The sequence below is a fragment of the Salvelinus fontinalis genome, chromosome 12 (assembly GCF_029448725.1).
Source record: "Salvelinus fontinalis isolate EN_2023a chromosome 12, ASM2944872v1, whole genome shotgun sequence".
Lineage (NCBI taxonomy): Eukaryota > Metazoa > Chordata > Actinopteri > Salmoniformes > Salmonidae > Salvelinus > Salvelinus fontinalis.
The window spans coordinates 22,898,606-22,919,837 of record NC_074676.1 but is presented as its reverse complement, the minus strand read 5'-3'; the positions used below and the strand labels follow the sequence as shown (position 1 = coordinate 22,919,837).

The window sequence follows — 21,232 nt, the reverse complement described above, 5'->3', positions numbered from 1 at the left end:
CCAGCGCAAGGGAAGTTAAAGCACTGATGGTGCTTTCGGGTCCCAAGGCGCTAATGTGACTCTAACTGACAATGAATGGGCAACATAAACCAAATAGAATGATAATTGTGGACGACTTCAAAATTGCATTTCAATGAACTGAATGAGGAGGATGAAGAATGTGATTGAATTTAGAACAATAGTGTAAGAATTGCTATTCCTCTCTCCTGCATGCGCACCCCCGGAAAAATACACCTATTTTTGTTTCTACTTGTCAGTATTATTTACAAAAATTGTTGTTACACTAAGGTTTTTATTCTAAGAGAAACGAAAATGTTCAATTATATTCTATGATATTTTTAAGATATATGTGTTGACTGAATATAAGCAAGTGATGTCTGCTAAATAATCAAGTTGATGGTGCGGTCATATAGCCTCGGCACCTACATAAAGCTGAGCGACTCACTCATTCATGGCTTTGGATCAAAACAAATAAGTAATTCTTTCTGATAGTCTTTAACAAAGTAATGTTTTGGTTATCCTGACCTGGACACCATGCCCATTATGAGCTATTAGCAGGACAATAGACTCTTGCCAACTCCTCTCTGTATTTTGATACCTTGTGCAAGGCAATTGATCAGCATTAAAAACTTTGGTGCTGGAGCCTCACGAGTGGCACAGCGGTCTAAGAAACTGCATCACATTGCAAACTACGTTGCTACAGATGCTGGTTTGATGCTCATGCCGGGTGTGACCGGGATAGATAACAAACTGAATTTATTTACAAATTAGTGAGAATGTCTCACCCCATGTTCAAGAATGGCCTTTTTCCCTCGCTCACTTTATGTTATCTCCGTTTGGGTATTGTTATCTCCATTTGGGTATTGGTTAGACTACAATTAGGGTGTGGAAATGTTAGGATTATTTTGCTCTTACTGTAGTACTGTAGCCTACTCCTGACGGGTCTCGTTGTACAGCGCTATTATGGGCTATTTGCAGGACAATAGACTCTTACCAAGAGGGAGGGTAGGAGGAGAATTGTATCGACAAATGTATTTATTAGTTAGGTTGGCTGTATCACAACAGGCCGTGATTGGGAGTCCCTTTGGGCGTTGTCCAGGTTTGGCCGGTGTAGGCCATCATTGTAAATAAGAATTTATTCTTAACTAACTTGCCTAGTTGAATGAAGGTCAAATTGTAGAGCGCCATATTTTCCTGACGGAAACCCTGAGAGTTTTGTTTTTCGTCTTTCTTGGAATATTAATCAAATTAATTAAGCTACATTTCTTACAAAAAAAGGTTTTATGAGCCGACGGTGGGCTTTTAGTTTTTCTCCCTCTAAAAACAGAAATAAATAATTATAAATAACAAACTGGCTTTATTTAGAAATTAGTAAGAATGTCTCACCTCATGTTCAAGAATGGCTTTTTTCTCGCTCACTTTCATTCATTTGAAAACTAAATAATCTCCAAGATATCGTTATTTTTTAGACAAGCCATAGAAAGTTGGTAGCAATTTCAGTTTAATCCACCAGAAAAGACAGAACAAATAAAACAACAAATATTGTCGTTATATAAGTATACTAATTGATAAAAAGTGGTTATCAATTGGAACCTTTAACATGTGGAAGGGGGGAAAAAAATTATTATTATTATTATTAACTCTGTTAACACATTAACCCTGTTCACAAGTGTAGCAGGCTGTGAATTCTGCAAACAACGTTTCTAGGATGGGCTATTAGCAGGACAATATATATTGGTCATATTGTTCATGGCTCCTGAGTGGCACAGTGGCACAGGCATTGCATCTCAGTGCAAGAGGCATCACTACAGTCCCTGGTTCGAATCCAAGCTGTATCACATCCGACTGTGATTGGGAGTCCCATGGGGTGGTCCCCAATTGGCCCAGCGTCGTCCGGATAGGTTATTTGACAATGAAATAAACAAAGAGATTATTAATTAATTTAGATTTATATAAAAGCACCTTAGAAATTCTCACAGATTGGATTTGCCCTAACGGAAAATACCCCTTAAATATTAATTTAGAATCCTCCAATCCTTCTAATCTAATTATTGGCGGAGAGTCCGATATACTGTAGGCCTGCCATAGGCGACATGAGTCTCACTAGTGTTCAGTAATGCTGTGCTGTTAAAAGTGGTGTAGGTCTTATTTATTTAAAAAGCTTATTGAAGTTAGAAGCTATAGTATTTTAAGCAATAGGCCAAATCAAATCAAATGTATTTATAAAGCCCTTCCATCAGCTGATATCTCAAAGTGCTGTACAGAAACCCAGCCTAAAACACAAGCAATGCAGGTGTAGAAGCACGGTGGCTAGGAAAAACTCCCTAGAAAGGCCAGAACCAAGGAAGAAACCTAGAGAGGAACCAGGCTATGAGGCACAGCCAGTCCTCTTCTGGCTGTGCCAGGTGGATATTATAACAGAACATGGCCAAGATGTTCAAATGTTCAAAGATGACCGCAGGGTCAAATAATAATAATAAAGTCTACCCGCTGTGGTCAACTATTTCAGCACCGTTTCACACTGCTCTGATACAAGCATGTGGACTGGTCTTGATAAATCAATGATATTTTTATTTTTTTATTCCCGTTTGGGTGTCTATCTCCGTATGGGTATTGGTTAGGGTGTTGAAATGTTATGCTCTTAGTAGTGTAGCCTACTCCCAACCGTCACGTTGTACAGCGTCATATTGAAGGTTATCATATGCTTCTCAAAGATGCCCTCTGCTTGTCAAACTAGCACTAACTACCATTAATGTAACAATGGCTGACAATTAAATAACATGCCATAGAATTCTGCGGTAGCCGGCAAGGTGTGCTGCAGTATGAGAAAACCTTTAGAGGAAGAACCACTGTATGTCTAGGTAATCCTGTCTAACTCAGATTTTTTTTTAAATGCATCGTGTATTAAAACTGCATAAGTGTTGCTCTCCACTTTCTGGTTAGCTACCTGCAGATTCAGCTATAGCCTAATATTAGCTAGCCAACATTGAACCTGGTTGATTAGCTACCTGCAGATTCAGGCAGGTTAGTAACGTCATGAGTTGTGATTATGGTTCATTGTTTACCTAGCTAGGTAGCTAACGTTAGCTGGCTGGCTCGCAAGCTAACTTTACATGTATGACCTTATTATTCCTATCTCAGAGCTATTTGCTTGGCTAGCTATAGCCTAATGTTAGCTAGCTATCATTGAACCTGGTTGGTTAGGTCCCTGCAGATTCATGCAGGGTAGTAACGTCATGAGTTGTGATTATGGTTCATTGTTTACCTAACTAGCTAGCTAGCCACATGTCTTAACAAAAGACTCCACCAAACAAGTAACCATTTCGGGTGCATTTGTAAATTCAGTCTGGCCATCTACTCTGATTTCAGAGCACTCTCGTCTGAGTGTGTCAGAGAGCGCAGAATAACTGGTGAATTTACGAACGCTCAACACCGTTGAATGTGTCAGTAAACTAATCGGCCAGAGCATCCGGTTTGCGCTCTGAACTCGAAACGCTCTGAAATCACAAATGGACAATCACAAAGTCCTGTGTCACCTGACCACACGACTGAACAGTAGTCCAGGTGCGACAAAACTAGAGCCTGTAGGACCTGTCTTGTTGATTGTGCTGTTAAGAAGGTAGAGGTTTATTATGGACTGATTTCTCCCCACCTACTGTTTTATCAATATGTTTTGACCATGATAGTTTACAATCCAGGGATACTCCGAGCAGTTTAGTCACCATAACTTACTTAATTGACACATTATTTATTACAGCATATAAATGAGGTTTAGGGTTTAGTGACTTATTTGTACCAAATACAATGCTTTTAGTTTTGAAATATTTAGGACTAACTTATTCCTTGCCACCCATTCTGAAGCTAACTGCAGCTCTTTGTTAAGTGTTGCAGTCATTTCAGTAACTGTAGTAGATGATGTGTATAGTGTTGAGTCATTCGCATACATAGATACACTGGATTTACTCAAAGCCAGTGGCATGTTGATAGTAAAGGTTGAATGCACCAATTTGTAAGTCGCTCTGGATAAGAGCGTCTGCTAAATGACTTAAATGTAAATGTAAAGGTTGAAAAAAGTAAGGGGCCTAAACAGCTGCCCTTGGGAATTCTTAATTTTACCTGTATTATGTTGGAGAGGCTTCTATTAAAGAACACCCTTTGTGTTCTGTTAGATAGGTAACTCTCGATCCACAATATAGCAGGGGATGTAAAGACATAACACATACTTTTTTCCAGCTGCAGACTATGATCGATAAAGTCAAAAGCTGCACTGAAGTCTAACAAAACAGCTCCCACAATCTTTTTATCATCAATTTGTGTAAGTGCTGTGCTTGTTGAATGCCCTTCCCTATAAGCATGCTGAAAGTATGTTGTCAATTTGTTTTCTGTAAAATAGCATTGTGTCTGGTCAAACACAATTTTTTCCAAAACTTTACTAAGGGTTGGTAAAACGCTGATTGGTCGGCAATTTGAGCCAGTTAAGGGGGCTTTACTAATCTTAGAAAGCGGAATGACTTTTGCTCCTCTCCAGGCCTGTGGGCACACACTTTCTAGTTGGCTTAAATTTAAGTTATGGTAAATAGGAGTGGCAATATCGTCCGCTATTATCCTCAATAATTTTCAATCTTAGTTGTCAGACCTTGGTGGCTTGCCATTATTAATAGTATGCATGCCAGTCTCTCTCGGCTGAGAGTTGAGGAAAGACTGACTGCGTCACTTCTTGTTTTTATAAGAAACATTGATGTGTAGGAAAATTCCAAATTGTTTGCATAGTAAACTTATACACCACTGACACACACTTACCCCACCAGACATGCCTCCGGGTTTTTTTAACAGTCCTCAGGTCCAGAACAAATGAATGGAAATATACAGTATTATACAGAGACACGAGTGCATGGAACTCTCTTCCATCTTATATAGTGCAAGTGAACAGCAAACCTGGTTTAAAAAAAACAGATAAAGCAACACCTCACGGCACAGCGCCTCTCCCCATGTGACCTACTGGTTGTGTGTATGTACTGACATGTGTGTCTAACTGATAGATGAGCACATACACACACATTACACGTTCATGTTTTTAAATGTATGTAAATTGTAAAGTATTTTTTTTGTCTGTAATGTATTTTTTGTTAGCTTTCACCATTGGCATTGGCTAATGGGGATCCTAATAATTCAAATCAAATCAACAATGGACTAATGAAACAAACACCAAAAGTTAGATTTCCTTTAATGTAGTAACGGGTTCCTGGAGGAACCTTGGACTGGAGGCATGGCTTAGTAGGGTCCTGGCTTTTAGATATCTTTTTTTGTGCCACCCTTTCAAGTAAATGTCATTCCTGTTCATCTGTTCTGTTCTATTGTCATCACATGTTAAGGTTGAACACTGATAGTTTTGTAGCTTCACTGAGACTTACAGAGGGGAATGAGTTCCTCAAGAGCCTATGCAAATCCCAAAGTTGAAATAGTTACCACTTTATTACTATATGTAATCAGCATTGTTTATATAGGGAAATTGACATTTGCAGTGTACGAACTTAACATGATGAACAAGAAAGAGTAAATGTCAAACGGGTGCTCAAAAATAACTATCTGAAAACGCCGCCTCCAGTAAGCCACGCTGCCACCTCTGCAATATATTATTAAAAAGGTACTAAATTGAACCCCTCCCATCCCATAAAGGTTCCTCAAAGAGTTCCTTGAAGACTCTTTTCAGAAGGGTTCCTCGAGGAACCTTTTTGAGCAGTTTTTAGAACCCTAAAGGCAGGGTAGCTTTAATTCTAAGAGTGTAGTTCAGACACTTTATAATGGTTATGGAGACCTTTTGTGGTTCAGTCCACCCATAAACAAACATTAATTACAGGATGTTATTACACAATCTCACTAGTTAAACAGACAGAAAGTGTGCATGTGTGAGTGTGTGTTTGCATGTCCGTATGCATGTGTTAGTGTCTTATTTATTGTCATCTCTCATCAGATTGACTGGGCCAGCTCTGAGTCGCAGGTAGAAGATTGTTTGATGAAGGGTAAAGAGAAGGTAACAGAATCTGCTCATTCTCATCTACATCTGTCATAGTTTACCCTACATATATGCAGTGTCCGATATCTGTCTTGCCTACTACTTACTGATACTACATACTGTGTGCTATTCATACTACATACTATTTAGAACATACTGTTTTGCAAAAATGTATGCAGTAACAATAAATATCAAAATACTCGGCTCACCCATACTGAGAATGCCACATCTAATGAGCATTTGCGTTGTTTCCCGCCATTTGCGCATTTTGGTACAGCATAGCCTCATGATTATCAGGTGATTATCAGCTGTGTTAAACACATGGTTCTGAAAGACAATTATCTTCCTCAATAGCGTGAAAGGAATTTGTACCACATAAAATCCCGAAATTAGTAGGATATCTTGACATTTAAAGCATACTCATAAAAAATATATATATAATGACATACTGTACTATAAAATGTTCTATTTTCGGATACCTAATCAGCCTACAATTTAAAATGCAAGTACAGATATTCGGACACAGCCATACACTTCAAGTTACCTACCTAACCTAACATCCCCTCTGTCTCCTTCTCCCCCCTCCCCTACAGCCAGAGTGTGCTAACTACATCAAGGTGTTGCAGCAGTTTAATGCAACCCACCTGTTGGCCTGTGGAACAGGAGCATTTAACCCTCTCTGTGTCACCATCAGGGTGGGACACGCAGGACAGGTGAGCAGGGATGGGATTTTTTCCTTGGAGTTATTGCAAACAAGGTTGATATGCGAACATATAGAAGGAAGGACATGCTGCTGTCTTGGCTCAGTCTCGTCATCTGTTCTTTAGACACAGGCAGTCTTTCCTGAATGAGCTGTAAAAATCTCAACACGCCCAATGGTCAATTTATGTTTCCTCAGAGAGAGACAGGGAGTTTGTTTATTCATCTGAAGGAGATACACACAGAGACACAAGGTGTGACATTATTGATGTTTGTGTGTCCTTTGAGAGAGAAAGGGAGAGAGGAGAGAGGGGGAGAAGAGAAAGAGGAAGTTGGTACTGATAGTTAGTTTGTGTCCTCTGAGTGAGAGAGAGAGAGAGAGCGAGAGAGAGAGGGAATGTGTTTGTCTGGATTGTAAATTAGTTTAATTTATATCATCCCCTGTCTGTCTGAGAGGACCTGTGACAACAGCACCAGCAGGGAAAACAAACCAGTCTCCCACAAGACTTCAGTCAGAATAAAGAACAGAACATGCTATGGCTAAGGTCAAGCTCAGGGATGTCCGTGTGTCACTACACCAAATACCCCTGTTTCGTACTGCTAATTATCTGAAGACTCTTGTCACTTCCTTGCCATTCAGTGTCTAAAGACTTGTATCTGTGATGACTCAAAAGCAGCTTTATCTCGTGACTGTTTGATAATGGTAACACAGGGGTGTCAATAGTTAATAGAGATGAGCAATCCTGACTACCACTGTGTCCAGCCTGAGACACCCCCCCCCCCCGTTTGCTGAGAGGTGCTTCTAATAACGGTTGCTAGATGTTGGAACATATCGTGACACTCACACCTCACCATTGTCAAAGCCCCCCACTCTCTTTATTGTCCCTGCTTTATATACTGTTAATTTACTTGTTTATATGTGACTATGATTAATATATATTTTTTTACATTTGATCACACCAATACGTACTCGGAAACAGGCCATTTTACGAAGTGTGTGTGCATGTGCGAGCGAGCATGAGTGTTTGTGTTCTCACTGATACGTTTTTGTCCCCAGGCCAGACAGTTTGAGCTGGAGGAGCAGAGTGTAGAGAGTGGCCGAGGGAGATGTCCCTATGACCACAACAGCCCCGTAACCTCCACCCTGGACAGTAAGAAGACTACACACTACAAGACATTATCACTTCTGTTGTTTCACTTTCTACCTTCTTGTATGTTTCATAATATGTTATTTTCTCAATAACTCTCTGTCTCAGGCACACTTAACCCTAACCCTATTAGAAGACTGATACTCTAGTAGAATTGCTGTTATTGAGTATATTGCACAGTGCTTAGAGCAGCGTTTCCCAAACTGGGTCCTGGGGTCCCCAAGGGCTGCACGTTTCAGCTTTTGCCCTAGCACTACACAGCTGATTCAAATAATCAACTCCTCATGAAGCTTGGATTATTTGAACAACTGTGTACTAGGGCAAAAACCAAACGTGTTTGGGAAACGGTGGCTCAGAGGCAGGTTTAGTTTTAGCACAATGCTGCCACCGTGTGTAAATAACTTATTATAAATCCGTTATTTTCAGATTGCGATAAATAACCAAACAAAAAATTACCAAACATAATTTGCAATTGATTAAAATGTTGTTCTTAATTTAATTTAATGTGTGAAAAATTAGGTGTTAACGGATGAAACATCTGGTTTATTATGGTTCTCTCTGTGTGTGTGTGTGTGTGTGTGTGTGTGTGTGTGTGTGTGTGTGTGTGTGTGTGTGTGTGTGTGTGTGTGTGTGTGTGTGTGTGTGTGTGTGTGTGTGTGTGTTAGGAGGAGAGCTGTATATTGGCCTGTATACAGATTACTGGGAAAATGATGCAGCTATGTGTCGACTGAACAACCAAAGCTACACACGCACTGAGAGAGACAACAGACAACAGCTCAACGGTCAGGAATTTCTGGTTATCTCATTATTACTTTCTGTTTGATCTCTGGTACTCACCCACACTTACAGTGCCTTCAGGAAGTATTCATACCCCTTGACTTATTCCACATTTTGTTGTGTTACAGCCTGAATTCAAAAGAGTAAAAAAATAATTATAATCTCACCCATCTACACACAACCCCATAACGACATAGTGAATATATGTTTTTAGGCATTTGGTTACTCTAGTAATTAAACCTTGAGTATCTGAAGCCCGCGAATATGGATAGTCATTCTTTACCCCGGCCTTACATCTGGTGACAGCGGTGGTTCTTTCAAGACTGGAAGCTAATGAACTCCGCCGAGTTTTGGACTTTCTTAACTGCATTTGGAGCTGATTCGGAGCTTCTCCCTATCTATCTTGTCGATGTACTGGAGTTTCCCGACCTGGTTGGGGGTTCTGTGCTAAAGAGTTTCATTGTGAGTGACATCAGCAATGCTTATGACAGCAGGACTTCAACATTGGTTACTGTGACTACTTCAAGCAACATGAGACCCCTGTGCCTGTATTTTGTCTGCCAATGTTTTTATTGAACAGTATCATGTTGGACATTGTTTTGTCCATTGTCCACATGCCAGTTTTGCTAGCTAATGTTAGATGACCATCTGTGTGTCTTAGTTAGCTAGCTGGCTAGATAGTAGCTAGCTTTACCTCACAAGTTCTGGACAGGAGGAGTTTGTACATGCGGAGAACATTTTTTCTCTCTCTGTCATCTCTGCCTGTGTACATGTACATACTTATTCCCCCCATTTTGTGCTGCTGAGGCTGTGGGTGACTCAGGCACATTGTGGGACTAGCTAACTGTGGATGGTGTCATTTGGGGAAAGGAAGAGATCGAAGAGGAGACATTCGGTGGTGTACCTGTGGGGCCTTTTGCCGAGGCATTGCAGGCTTGGCCAGTGACTGGGGATGACTGCTGTGGAGCAAGAGGTGCCTAGATCACTACGGCGATGGTAGCACACTACAACATGGGCCTACCAACAACATCCAGGCCACCTGACCTACTAGTCATCATTGACTCATTGAGTGGGCATGGACCTGAAGGAACACACACATTAGCTTCAAAAAAAGAAAGAAGATCATTTCGTACTGTGCTGTTCTGCTACTTGCTGTTAATATTCTAGTCAGGCCTACATGTCATCTAAATGTTGTAGCGATATTGTTGCATGTTGCATTTAGAGAGACTACGTTTCTTTTGCAAAGGGAGTACTGTGGGACCGTAATTGGAGGATTTTCATTTTTATACCAGATGATGGGGCTCTGGGGTATAAAGCTCAGGGGTTGCTGGGGTAGCTCTAGTTTAGAGTTTGGTGCCAGCTCTTAGGTCATATTATTTATTCTTCATGTAATTTGTCCTCTGAAGTTGTTTGGTTGCTCTAATAATTAAACCTTGAGTAATATCTGAAGTTGCAGTGTCCATGGATAATCATTCTTTACACTAGTTAGCATTGGCTCACGAAACTACCTCTAACTTCCATCATACTGCACACAGAGACATAAAAATGGTATCCATACGACTTCATCTGACTCTGGGTAGGTAGAAAAATGGCTTAATTGCCAGAATCTCGTGTATCCCTTCTAACGGGATACATTAGGATTTTGACAATGAAGCCCTTTATCTACTTCCCCAGAGTCAGATGTAGACTTTACCGTGAAATGCATACTTATAAGCCCTTAACCAACAGTGCAGTTCAAGAAGAAGAAAACATTTACCAAGTAGGCTAAAATAAAAAGTAATAAGAAAAAGTAACACAATAAGAAAAACAATGACGAGGCTATATACAGGGGGCACCGGTACTGAGTCAGTGTGCAGGGGTACAGGCTAGTTGAGGTAATCTGTACATGTAGGTGGGGGCGAAGTGACTATGCATAGGTAACTGCTTGCCGTGCGGTAGCAGAGAAAACAGTCTATAACTTGGGTGACTGGAGTCTCTGACAATTATATGGGCTTTCCTCTGACACCGCCTATTATATAGGTCCTGGATGTCAGGAAGCTTGACCCCAGTGATGTACTGGGCCGTTCGCACTACCCTCTGTAGCGCCTTACGGTCAGATGCCGAGCAGTTGCCATACCAGGTGGAAAGACCCCAGGTGGTGATGCAAAGTATCTATTTAAAGTAACACAAGTATTTGCAAGAATACTAATAACAGTGCCTTTTCACATGCTATATTGTATATGCTCTCTACATAGATGTAGAATGATGTTATACATTATATGTGAAAAACTTTGCCGCCAGGATTATGCCGCCAACCTTTCCAACGGCATAATCCTGCGGTCACATTCTCTTTCTGAAACTGTTATGTTTCCTCTAGAGCCTAAGTTCATTGGGTCGGTGGTGATTCCTGATAACGATGACAGGGATGATGACAAGGTCTACTTCTTCTTCACGGAGAGAGGGATGGACGCAGAGGGGGTTAACAAGGCTGTATACACCCGGGTGGGACGGGTCTGTGCGGTGAGAATTGCACAAATTCAAGTTCTATCCTGCATGCCAGCATATCCATATACTGTATCATGTCCTCCCTTCGCCTTCTTCCAATTCTAATCCATTTCCTTCCCTCTCCCCCTCTCCTCTCCTCTCCCCTCACCCTCCATCCCCTCCCTTCAGAATGACCAAGGAGGTCAGAGGATGTTGGTGAATCGTTGGAGCTCCTTCCTAAAGACCCGTCTCATCTGCTCTGTGGCTGGATCCAACGGCATCGACACACACTTCGACAAGCTGGGTACGGCTGTGTGTTTTTGTGTGTTTCCTAGAGAAGGGGATACACCTATAGTACTTTCACTTAATGGAACCCTGAATCTCTCTCTCTTTCTCTCTCCCATGTGTGTTTCATTTCAGAGGATGTATTTGTGTTGAAGAACAAGGATGAGAAGAATCCAGAGATATTTGGCCTCTTCAGTACTACAAGGTCTGCTGAGAGAGTCACGTGTGTTTTTTCAAAAAATGTACTGGTATATTGTATTGAATATCTTCTCTCTCTATCTACACCCCTCCCCTCCTCAGTGCTGTGTTCCAGGGCTATGCAGTGTGTGTGTACCACATGAATGTTGTGCGAGCAGCGTTCAACAGCCAATTTGCACACCGGGAGAAACCAGAGCACCACTGGACCCCATACAAAGGCCGCGTCCCCTACCCACGCCCCGGATCTGTGAGTTACAACCTACAGCTACAACATACAGTAGGGCAAAAAAGTATTTAGTCAGCCACCAATTGGGCTTGTTCTCCCACCTAAAAATATGAGAGAGGCCTGTAATTTCCATCATAGGTACACTTCAACTATGACAGACAAAATTAGGGGAAAAAATCCAGAAAATCACATTGTAGGATTTTTAATAAATTTATTTGCAAATTGTGGTGGAAAATAAGTATTTGGTCACCTACAAACAAGCAAGATTTCTGGCTCTCACAGACCTGTAACTTCTTATTTAAGAGGCTCCTCTGTCCTCCACTCGTTACCTGTATTAATGGCACCTGTTTGAACTTGTTATCAGTATAAAAGACACCTGTCCACAACCTCAAACAGTAACACTCCAAACTCCACTATGGCCAAGACCAAAGAGCTGTCAAAGGACACCAGAAACAAAATTGTAGACCTGCACCAGGCTGGGAAGACTGAATCTGCCATAGGTAAGCAGCTTGGTTTGAAGAAATCAACTGTGGGAGCAATTATTAGGAAATGGAAGACATACAAGACCACTGATAATCTCCTTCGATCTGGGGCTCCACGCAAGATGTCACCCCGTGGGGTCAAAATGATCACAAGAACGTTGAGCAAAAATCCAGAACCACACGGGGGGACCTAGTGAATGACCTGCAGAGAGCTGGGACCAAAGTAACAAAGCCTACCATCAACAAGGGCATTGAAGATGAAACGTGGCTGGGTCTTTCAGCATGACAATGATCCCAAACACACCGCCCGGGCAACGAAGGAGTGGCTTCGTAAGAAGCATTTCAAGGTCCTGGAGTGGCCTAGCCAGTCTCCAGATCTCAACCCCATAGAAAATCTTTGGAGGGAGTTGAAAGTCCGTGTTGCCCAGCAACAGCCCCAAAACATCACTGCTCTAGAGGAGATCTGCATGGAGGAATGGGCCAAAATACCAGCAACAGTGTGTGAAAACCTTGTGAAGACTTACAGAAAACATTTGACCTCTGTCATTGCCAAATAAGGGTATATAACAAAGTATTGAGATAAACTTTTGTTATTGACCAAATACTTATTTTCCACCATAATTTGCAAAAAAATTCATTAAAAATCCTACAATGTGATTTTCTGGATTTTATTTTCTCAATTTGTCTGCCATAGTTGAAGTGTACCTATGATGAAAATTACAGGCCTCTCTCATCTTTTTAAGTGGGAGAACTTGCACAATTGGTGGCTGACTAAATACTTTTTTGCCCCACTGTATACTGACTTATCAATAGGCTTTACATTACCTGATTGGCTCTTCATACCCGATAACTAAGGATCCATGCACTGCATAGTTGGTGTAACACAAGAAAATGGTAGTTTAGGAATTTGCTTAAGAGTTGCACCTACATTACAGCAAACTCCATACTGTATATCCAAACAATATACTTTCAACAATGTATTTCAAAAATGTGCTATTCCAGCAGCAGCAGCATTGTACATTCACAGCACTCCCCTTAAGCCTGTGTCTGTGGCAGCTGCCCTTTGAATGTCAGAGCTACTGTAGCTGTCTCTGCAGGTCATATCAGAGACGAGGACAATCAGTGCTATCATTATACTGCAACATACAGCTTCAATATTCGAGTCTTTGACAGTGTAATGCTATTTTCTTATTCATATGTTTCTTCTCCCCCCTCTCTTCCTCTCTCTCTCTCTTTCTCCCTCTCTATCCCTTTTCCCTCTCCATCTCTTCCCCTTCTTCTCTCTCTCCAGTGTGCCAGTAAGATGAACGGTGGTGGGTTCTCAGGTTCTAAGGAGTTCCCTGATGAGGTTCTGCGTTTCGTGCGTTCCCACCCCGTCATGTCCAGCCCGGTCCTGCCCCTCCACAAGAAACCTGTCCTACTGCAGACGGAGCCAGGAGGGAGGAGACTAACCCAGATTGCTGTGGACCGCGTCCAGGCCCAGGACGGACACTACCACGTCCTGTACATAGGCAGAGGTACGCACACTGACACTACACTATGATCATCCAGTGCTGTGTATCACCAAGGTTATAACTCCCTCTACTGATCACATACAGCATTACAATCACAATCTTCAGGAAGGTAAGATAGGCCTACCAGACAGACAGGCACTGACATCCCAAAACAAAGCCTTTGACTCTCTTCTATTTGGATGTCCTGGGTGGTTGTATTGGTGATGGTGTGATATTTACATAACTTAATACTCTCTCCCGTAGACGACTCTGTTGTGTTGAAGGTTATCAGCATCTACAACAAAGACACAGACACCATAGAGGAAGTGCTACTGGAGGAACTGCAGGTGTTCAAGGTACTGTTGTTATTTAGCGCCACCATATGGCAAAAGATGGCCATTGCATCAATTACACATTCTTGGCACTCAACAATTTGATTTGTTTGTGGAAGATCAAAAATGTTTTCATGTTATTTCTTTCTAGGTCCCTGTGCCAATAACTGAGATCATCATATCTGCAAAACGAGTATGACAACTATTTATCATGTTAAAATCTTAAGTTAATAACATAGTTACTAACATTGTTTTGAAGCATGGTTGTTTAAAACTGCAGTATCTTCATCTAGCCACAAGATGACAGTGTATTGATTATCTGAATGTCGGGAAATGTAATGACAGTAGGCAAAGCGTTTTATGATGTTGACATTTACAAAAATGTGTACCTCTGTTAATTCTGGTCCCTGTGTTGTTGTTTTCATAGCAACAGCTCTATGTGGGTTCTGAGGTGGGTGTGGCTCAGGTGAGGCTCCATCAATGTGAACTGTACGGGTCAGAGTGTGCCGACTGTTGCCTAGCCAGGGATCCTTACTGTGCCTGGGACGGACTCACCTGCTCACGATACTACCCTGTTGGGGTCTACACCAAGAGGTGAGACGGAAACACACACCTCATACACAAAGACACACAGGCATGTACAGTCACACACAGACATATGAACATGTGCACAGCGGTGCAGAGGCATCACATAGCAATCATTAGCACCTCTATCCTCCCTAATCCCCTTCTTCTTTCTCATCATCCTTTCCCTTTCTTTCCTTTGATGTCACTCTGTCCTTATCTCACTTTCCCAAATGCCCATTTAACACCCTCCACCACTCCCCCTCTCTCTCTCAGCAGACGATTCAGACGACAGGATGTTCGCCATGGCAATGCTGTACAGCTATGCAATGGGCTGCAGATTGATGGTCAGTCTGTGTGTGTGTTTGTGTGTGTGGGGGGGGGTAGAAAGTAATTACTCCTTGGCCAATGGCCTTTGGCCTGGCTGAGGTATCAGAAAGGTCACTGCTGAATTGTGTGTGTGTGTGTGTGTGTGTGTGTGTGTGTGTGTGTGTGTGTGTGTGTGTGTGTGTGTGTGTGTGTGTGTGTGTGTGTGTGTGTGTGTGTGTGTGTGTGTGTGTGTAGGGGAGAACTACCAGGGTGCGGAGGAGAGGCAGGTGTATGGGGTAGAGAATAACAGTACTCTACTGGAGTGTACCCCTCGTTCTCTACAGGCCAGAGTTCTGTGGTACATACAGAGAGGTCCAGACAGAGAGAAGGTGAGACAGACATATATACATGCTGTGTATACATACACACCAATTTCCTCCTTTCTTCCTTCCTTTTCCATCTCTCCTTACCTCCCCTCCCCTTCCTCTTCTCTCCCTCCCCAGGTCAGAGGTGATGAGAGTGTAGTCATAACGACCCACGGGCTGTTGTTCCTGATTGTGCGGATTGGGGACGCTGGCATGTACGTGTGTCAGACGGTAGAACACGGTTATGTCCACACCCTACTGAGGATCACGCTACATGTGCTGGGAGGGGAGAGGGTCAGTGCCCTGATACACAGGACAGGGGAGGAAGGAGAGGAAGAAGGGGAGACCACAGCAACCTCCTGTCACCAACCAATAGATACCCCTCCAGACCTCCACACTGGTTCCAACTCTGACCCCACTTCCAGACTACCAGGAGCCCTACCAGGGTCCTCCCTAGCACCCGCTCCAGCTCCAGGCCCTACCTCTCGGCTGTGGTACAAGGAGTTCCTCCAGCTTATAGGATATCGGGATACACAGCGGCTGGAGGAGTACTGTGAGAGGGTCTGGTGCTCAGAGAAAAGACGCAGGAAGACCAAACTTAGATACACCCAGCCACTGGGAAGAGGAGAGAGGAGGGCAAGGGGGAGGGGAGAGCCTCACAGAACCCCCAGACACACCATGGACACCTGAGAGGAGGGAGGGAGAGAGGAGAGCCTCACAGAACCCCCAGACACACCATGGACACCTGAGAGGAGGGAGGGAGAGAGGAGAGCCTCACAGAACCCCCAGACACACCATGGACACCTGAGAGGAGGGAGGGAGAGAGGAGAGCCTCACAGAACCCCCAGACACACCATGGACACCTGAGAGGAGGGAGGGAGAGGGCAGAACAACCACACACACAATGGGCCAGTTTTTTGTTGTTGTAGAGAATACTACTTCCAAACAAAGCTAAAACATGACACTTTCTTTTTTTTAGACTTTACCGTAACGTCTTCTTCCTTCTTATAACCATATTATATGTTATGTTATATTGTGTTTTTATCTTTCCTTGTTTCTGGTGTAATCTTTGCCACTGGTGCAAATGCTGAGTGTCCGTCAGATGGAAGGCACGTAGAACAGTTGAACTGTTTAGAACAACGTGGCCTTAAGACCACAGTACTGACAGCAGGCTTCTCTGAACAGACATAGTACAGAAGATTCATAGCCATCCCAGCTGAACCCACAGATAACGAACATTCAAACAGATTCCTCAGAAATAAAATGTTTCTGGAGATACACTTGAGCTGCTCCCGTTCAAAACCACTGGTTAGAAAATACACAACGTTATGGTAAATACATTATTTTTCTAGGTTCCTGCTTTGAGTTTAGTAGTGGTTTAGAATTGATTAATTAAACTGGACATTGTACTGTATTATTGTTTTACTGTATAGTTGGTAAAGTTGATGATGTATGCAAGTATTTCCTACTATACTTTGTCAGTTAGTTTGGTGTGACATGGCGGAGATTGAGAAGATCTAGATGAGTTGACATCATTGAATGATTACAGTAACGCAAAACTGTGTCTGCGGATCCGAGAATACCATCCATAATAAATACCTTGGAAATTAACATTTGAAAACAATAATAATAGTTTTCATAATGTACTATTGATGATGGAACAGGGATTATATAACATTTTATAGACGTAACCCCTCAATAAATATAGATACTTGATCTGAGCCATTAGAAATCTAATTATATCCACAGTGTATCTCAACAGATGCATTTTCTCTTCAATAAATGGCCAACTTAAATGTGAACTGCAATCAACTGGTAGTTATAGAGTTGGTTGATTAGTATTCATATCAGCTGTCTCTCTCTCTGCTGTCAGTAATGATGCTACAAATGGGGGTTCATAATAACCATAGCAGAAGACAATCTACGTCGCCATATTTTCCCTCCCAAATAAGGAAGAACGCAACAGTGACCATCCAAGCATGTCATTGGCTAGACAGAGGAGCCTGTCTCATGAATATTCAAACCTATTGGAGGAAATCAACCGTTTTATATTCTGACAGCATAACATTGATCAGGTTTCCATTACAATCCCTCTTTTATATGGAGTCTTTTTTGAAGTCTCTAAATTACATTATTCCTGCACTCATCATCATCCTGAATGTTCTCTGACTAAGAGTTTTAATAAAGAACAAAATATAAATACAACATGTAAAGTGTTGGTCCCTTGTTTCATGCCCTGAAATAAAAGATTCCAGAAATGTTCCATATGCACAAAAAGGTTAATTTTCTCAAATTTTGTGCACCAATTTTTTTTACATCCCTGTTAGTGAGGATTTCTCCTTTGCCAAGATAATCCATTCACCTGACAGGTGTGGCATATCAAGAATCTGATTAGACAGCATCATCATTACATAGGTGCACCTTGTGCTGGGGACAATAAAAGGCAACTCTAAAATGTGCAAGTTTGCCACACAACACAATGCCACAGATGTCTCAAGTTTTAATGGAGTGTGCAATTGGCATGCTGACTGCAGGAATGTCCACCAGAGCTGTTGACAGAGACTTTAATGTTAATGTCTCTACCATAGGCTGCGTCCAACATTGTTTTAGAGAATTTGGCAGTACGTCCAACCGGCCTCACAACCGCAGCCCAGGAACTCCACATCCGGCATTTTCACCTGCGGAATTGTCTGAGACGAGCCTCCCGGACAGCTGATGAAACTGTGGGTTTTCACAACCGAATAATTTCTGCACAAACTGTCAGAAACCGTCTCAGGTAAACTCATCTGCGTGCTCGTTATCCTCACCAGGGTCTTGACCTGACTGCAGTTCAACGTTGTAACCGACTTCAGCGTCCAAATTCTCAACTTTGATGGCCACTGGCACGCTGGAGAAGTGTGCTCTTCATGGATGAATCCCGGTTTCAAATGTCCAGGGCAGGAACCCTTGTGGTTAGAGCGTTGGGCCAGTAACTGAAAGGTTGCTGGATTGAATCCCTGAGCTAACAAGGTAAAAATATGTTGTTCTGCCCCTGAACAAGGCAGTTAACCCACTGATCCCTGGTAGGCCGTCATTGTAAAGAAGAATTTGTTCTTAACTTCTACTTCATCACAATCCCGGATCCGGGAGCACCCCCATCAGTAAAAAAGCTGACTAGCATAGCCTAGCATAGCGTCACAAGTAAATACTAGCATCTAAATATCATTAAATCACAAGTCCAAGACACCAGATGAAAGATACACATCTTGTGAATCCAGCCATCATTTCTGATTTTTAAAATGTTTTACAGGGAAGACACAATATGTAAATCTATTAGCTAACCACGAAAGACACAACTTTTTTTTTCACCATTTTTTTGCTGCATAGGTAGCTATCACAATTTCGACCAAATAAAAATATATAAATAGCCACTAACCAAGATACAAGTCTGATAACATATTTATTGTATAGCATATGTTTTGTTAGAAAAATGTGCATATTTCAGGTATAAATCATAGTTTACCATTGCAGCCACCATCACAACTCTCACCAAAGCAACTAGAATAACTACAGAGACCATCGTGTAGTACCTAAATACTCATCATAAAACATTTCTGAAAAATACACAGCATACAGCAAATGAAAGACAAAGATCTTGTGAATCCAGCCAATATTTCAGATTTTTTAAGTGTTTTACAGCGAAAACACAATATAGCATTATATTAGCTTACTACAATAGCCAAACACACAACAGCATTGATTCAGGCCAACAATAGCGATAACGAATAAACCAGCAAAAGATATTAATTTTTTCACTAACCTTCTCAAACTTCTTCAGATGACAGTCCTATAACATCATATTACACAATACATATAGAGTTTGTTCGAAAATGTGCATATTTAGCGGCACAAATCGTGGTTATACAATGAGAAAAGTAGCCAAGCTGCCAACAATATGTCGGGAGAAATCTTGGGAGAGGCACCTAATCTAATCAGTAACTAATCCTAAACTTGACTAAAAAATACAGGTTGGACAGCAAATGAAAGATACATTAGTTCTTAATGCAATCGCTGTATTCGATTTTTAAAATTAACGTTACTACGACATACAGCGTGCGTTAAAGCGAGACCGCACCAAAATTAATGGCGGAATATGAGTTTTACATTTTTCAACAGAACACAGAATTAACATCATAAATAGTTCTTACTTTTTGATAAACTCCCATCAGAATCTTGGGCAAGTTGTCCTTTTTCCAAAAGAATCGTTGCTCGGTTGTAGATTGTCGTCTTCAACGTTGGAATTAGCAGTAAACATTAGCCATGTGGCAAAGACGTGTCCAACTCACTAAAACGCAACACTAATAAATATCCGAAAATCGCAATATACTGATATAAACTGATATAACTCGGTTTAAAATAACAACATTATGATGTCTTTAACACCTATATCGAATAAAAACAGCCGGATATATCTAAGGGCTATACCGGGAGCTTTCTAGAACGACATCCAGAGGTCCTTTCTGCGTCATGGCGAAGAGAAGAAAGGACGGACCCCACGTTGCCAGCCCATTTATAAGCTCTCAGATCTGCCTAGCAACACCATTTCCATTCTCACTATTCGCTGACATCCAGGGGAAGGCGTATGCAGTGCATCTTAACCAATAGAAGACAGGCAAATTTATAAAGGGACCTCAGAACAACAGGCAGATTTCAGCATTCTCACATCCTCATTGGAAAATTGCTCTAACTCCAGTTCTGTTTTACTCACAGATATAATTCAAACGGTTTTAGAAACTAGAGAGTGTTTTCTATCCAATAGTAATAATAATATGCATATTGTACGAGCAAGAATTGAGTACGAGGCAGTTTAATTTTTGTTACGAAATTATTACAAAGTGCCAACAGCACCCCCTATTGAGAAAAAGGTTTTAACTGACTTGCCTAGTTAAATAACTGGCAGATGTACTGCATGGTGTCGTGTGGGCGAACGGTTTACTGGTGTGAACAGAGACCCTATGGTGGCGGTGGAATTATGGTATGGGCAGGCATAAACTACATACAACAAATACAACTGCATTTTATCTATGGCAATTTGAATGCACAGAGATACCGTGACAAGGTCCTGAAGCCCATTGTCATGCCATTCATCAGCCGCCATCACTTCATGTTTCAGCATGATAATGCACTGCCCCATGTTGCAATGATCTGCACACAATTCACGGAAGCTGAAAATGTCCCAGTTCTTCCATGGCCTGCACACTCACCAGACGCGTCACCCATTGAGCATGTTTGGGATGCTCTGGATCGACGTGTATGACAGCGTGTTCCAGTTTCCGCCAATATCCAGCAACTTCGCACAGCCATTGAAGAGGAGTGTGACAACATTTCACAGGCCACAATCAACAGCCTGATCAACTCTATGCGAAGGAGATGTGTAGCGCTGCATGAGGAAAATGGTGTTCACACCAGATACTGACAGTTTTTTTGATCCACGGCCCTACCTTTATTTAACCCCCCTGGAGTCGATGCCAGCGCCCACGCGGAAATTGAAATAGCATAATAAAACATCTGTCTGCCGCACTTCCACATTTGGTGGAAGGTGAGAGAGATAGAGCGGTGTTTGTCAGACCATGAGACATCACAAAAATCTGTCTTCTTACCAAATCCCACGGACCTCACAACACTTGTCTGAAGGTTCCCCGGGTCCAAACATCATTAGAATAATTTATGGAGACTGTTTAGTGCCCAAAATAAGGGTCTAAATACATGTCAAAAAAAATAACAAAGGCATCCTGATCTTTCTAATAACGCTCAGATATAGGACAGACACTTAAGAACAAACTTCCTTTAGATTTATTTTTTTGTGACTGTCTGTTGTTCCATGTAGTGAATCTGTTAT

At 41.9% G+C, this 21,232-nt stretch overlaps 1 protein-coding gene across 4 annotated transcripts in view; it reads left to right on the top strand.

Moving 5' to 3' along the window:
* LOC129867004 (semaphorin-3E-like) overlaps positions 1-17,559 on the top strand; it is a 61,334-nt gene extending 43,775 nt beyond the window's left edge. Inside the window, exons 3-17 of one of the 4 annotated variants that reach the window (XM_055940088.1) lie at positions 5,972-6,031; positions 6,607-6,726; positions 7,770-7,863; positions 8,526-8,642; positions 10,994-11,136; positions 11,290-11,404; positions 11,521-11,590; positions 11,686-11,830; positions 13,583-13,808; positions 14,049-14,140; positions 14,268-14,309; positions 14,544-14,710; positions 14,960-15,027; positions 15,245-15,378; positions 15,493-17,559. In XM_055940088.1, the coding sequence (XP_055796063.1) occupies positions 5,972-6,031; positions 6,607-6,726; positions 7,770-7,863; positions 8,526-8,642; positions 10,994-11,136; positions 11,290-11,404; positions 11,521-11,590; positions 11,686-11,830; positions 13,583-13,808; positions 14,049-14,140; positions 14,268-14,309; positions 14,544-14,710; positions 14,960-15,027; positions 15,245-15,378; positions 15,493-16,044 (2,145 nt within the window). In that variant the 3' untranslated portion in view covers positions 16,045-17,559. Of the gene's footprint in view, positions 1-5,971; positions 6,032-6,606; positions 6,727-7,769; positions 7,864-8,525; positions 8,643-10,993; positions 11,137-11,289; positions 11,405-11,520; positions 11,591-11,685; positions 11,831-13,582; positions 13,809-14,048; positions 14,141-14,267; positions 14,310-14,543; positions 14,711-14,956; positions 15,028-15,244; positions 15,379-15,492 lie in introns of all 4 variants that reach the window. The other 3 variants (XM_055940087.1, XM_055940090.1, XM_055940089.1) reach the window with 3 other exon arrangements.
* Positions 17,560-21,232: the final 3,673 nt, after the last annotated feature.